This window comes from Penaeus japonicus, unplaced genomic scaffold (assembly GCF_977035675.1).
Source record: "Penaeus japonicus unplaced genomic scaffold, GWHDUDI00000001_assembly GWHDUDI00000006, whole genome shotgun sequence".
Lineage (NCBI taxonomy): Eukaryota > Metazoa > Arthropoda > Malacostraca > Decapoda > Penaeidae > Penaeus > Penaeus japonicus.
Genome location: NW_028234408.1, coordinates 36,214,647 through 36,217,146, shown reverse-complemented (window position 1 = coordinate 36,217,146; position 2,500 = coordinate 36,214,647). Strand labels below are relative to the sequence as shown.

Here is a 2,500-nt window from a genome sequence, read left to right as displayed (position 1 = left end):
TAGTAACACAAATATCTAATATCGTAAAGCCATATGTCCCTACTAGATTCAGGAACTGTAAATCTCAAAAATTGTTACTTACATCATTTCACATTTCTATTATACTACAAAAAGGATTCAAACCTGTTTGAAGCAGAGGTCGAGACTCTACTGGGGTGTACGCATGACACCTTGCCCATGCAACTATTCTGTTTGTGGTCCACCAGTTACTTCCTTCAATCCCACACTCACTGATGTGCCTTCTTACTTCCCTTGCCCTCTGGAACTAAAGGCAAACACAGAATATCACCTGAACACTTTGCATAAGATGAAACAAACAGATAATGAAAAGAGAAGAAAAGAAAAAAGGCATAAAGGAAAGAAAGACGGAAGGAAGGAAGGAAGGAAGAAAAGAAACAAAGAGAAGAAAAGAATGTATGTTGTTTTCTATTATTTTTTAGACTAATAGTATGATGTATTAGCAAATTGTTATCAATTAGCATTTGGTATGATACATTTGTCACATAATTGTAGGAATAACTCTCATATTTTGAGGAAAAAGAAAAAAAAATGCAGTACAAAGGTGATCTGACCCCCAATAATACCTGCAGCGGAAGGGTTAAAACAATAATACTTAACACAAAAATAAATATGCAAATATATACATGTGTGTGTGTATGTGTGTGTGTGTGTGTGTGTGTGTGTGTGTGTGTGTGTGTGTGTGTGTGTGTGTGTGTGTGTGTGTGTGTGTGTGTGTGTGTGTGTGTGTGTGTGTGTGTGTGTATGTGTGTGTGTATGTGTGTGTGTATGTGTGTGTGTATGTGTGTGTGTATGTGTGTGTGTGTGTGTGTGTGTGTGTGTGTGTGTGTGTGTGTGTGTGTGTGTGTGTGTGTGTGTGTGTGTGTGTGTGTGTGTGTGTGTGTGTGTGTGTGTGTGTGTGTGTGTGTAAAAAGAGAAATAAACTGTTATGAAGTTACATCTCTCATTTGAGATCCAGACTGACAATCACTATAATTATGATTCCTTAATCAGAGAAACTTGCAAATCTTTACAATAACATTCATCTTGCCCATCCCTCAATATTGGAATGAAAATACCATTACATTATTCATTAATTTTATGTGCATAGTAATAAAAGTAGTCACCTTTCATCTTACCATTCTATCCAAAACAAGATTCTTTCACTAACCTCTGCTGCCCTCTGCTTTCCAAGTGGCCAAAGCTTGAACTCTTCCAGTGATCCAGCACAGAAGGGCAAAAGGCATTTACTCATCCACTTGTTTGGAGGGGCCACGAGGGGTATGGCTCTCACCCACAGATTTATACATGCATCCAGAGATCTACAGGCTTTACATGTGGCCTTTAATTGTCTGCAACAAAAGTATAAAAATGAAATTCAAATTGTTATTTCATGATTATACTTATATTAAAATAACTACTACAGAGTAATATTAATGATAGTGATGATGTTAATGATAATGATAATACTAATACCAATAACAATACTGTCAAATATGCTTAACAAAATAACTATAGCAATATCCAAATGATAATGTTAATTAAGAAAAACAAAATCTAAAAATAACAATACCTTGTAAATCATTAAAAGATGTACATTCAGCCATAGGAGTTCACCACCACTTAACTATTATGTCTGTCATGTCATGTAACTTGGAAATCTCTTGCCAGAGTTATTGTTAAGAAGTTGAATATGTTAAACAAATATTGCAGGTTCTTCAATATCTATTAGCTAATGAAGTGTCATCTAGCATTATTACATGATAAATGCTACTGACAGAAGCTTTATAGCAACAGAGGATCATGGCAACAGCAATGTATATCAGTGGCCTTCTACTTAACAGTAAAAGATCATTTGCCAAAAAGCATACAAGTACCATGGTTGCAAACTCCTGTGGTCAAGTCTTTATCCATTAGCAATAGACAAATACTTACTGTGTAGAAACAAATCCCTATTGTGAATATGACTATTATAAGTCCTTTGTACTTGTATTGAGTTCAGACATATTTAAAATTCTTTACTCATATTTCCTATTATGTTATGGAAGTATATTTAATTTGTATATCAAATCATGCATAGCTTAAAATTCTGTATCAAAGTAATTCTAAACTCCTTACCTTATTTGATCCTCCCATTTCTTTGTTGCATTGACCTCTTGGTCTTCATTTTCTGCAATTTTATCTGGTGAGCCTATAACAGGCCCTATTATTTTTTCTGTATCAATGCTTGAAGCTTTTACTGATGAAGTTTTTAGAGTTGTGGGAATACTTGTGACCTTGGTTGAGATATTCGTAAAAACAGGAGTGGTAGCTGTAGCCCCAGCAGTGGTTGTAATACACAACGGCTTTAGCAAAGTTCGAACAGTTGCAGGGGTTACAGATGTAACAACATTCCCACGAAGCAGTGAGACACCTGTTACAGCTATATTTTTTACTGTGCTTCCTGTTGAAGCAGTATTAGAGAGTGTGCATAAGGTCCTGTTATTCCCTGCATTTCTTACTA

General features: G+C 35.4%; 1 protein-coding gene across 2 annotated transcripts in view; it reads right to left on the bottom strand.

Moving 5' to 3' along the window:
* Positions 1 to 2,500, bottom strand: part of LOC122264978 (uncharacterized) — a 13,978-nt gene that overhangs the window by 1,424 nt on the left and 10,054 nt on the right. For both annotated transcript variants that reach the window (XM_043034105.2, XM_043034104.2), the window contains exons 7-9: positions 2,116 to 2,500; positions 1,169 to 1,349; positions 124 to 265 (exon numbers count right to left, since the gene is read on the bottom strand). The exon at positions 2,116 to 2,500 is cut by the window's right edge and continues 1,548 nt beyond it. In XM_043034105.2, the coding sequence (XP_042890039.2) occupies positions 124 to 265; positions 1,169 to 1,349; positions 2,116 to 2,500 (708 nt within the window). The remainder of the gene's footprint in view (positions 1 to 123; positions 266 to 1,168; positions 1,350 to 2,115) is intronic.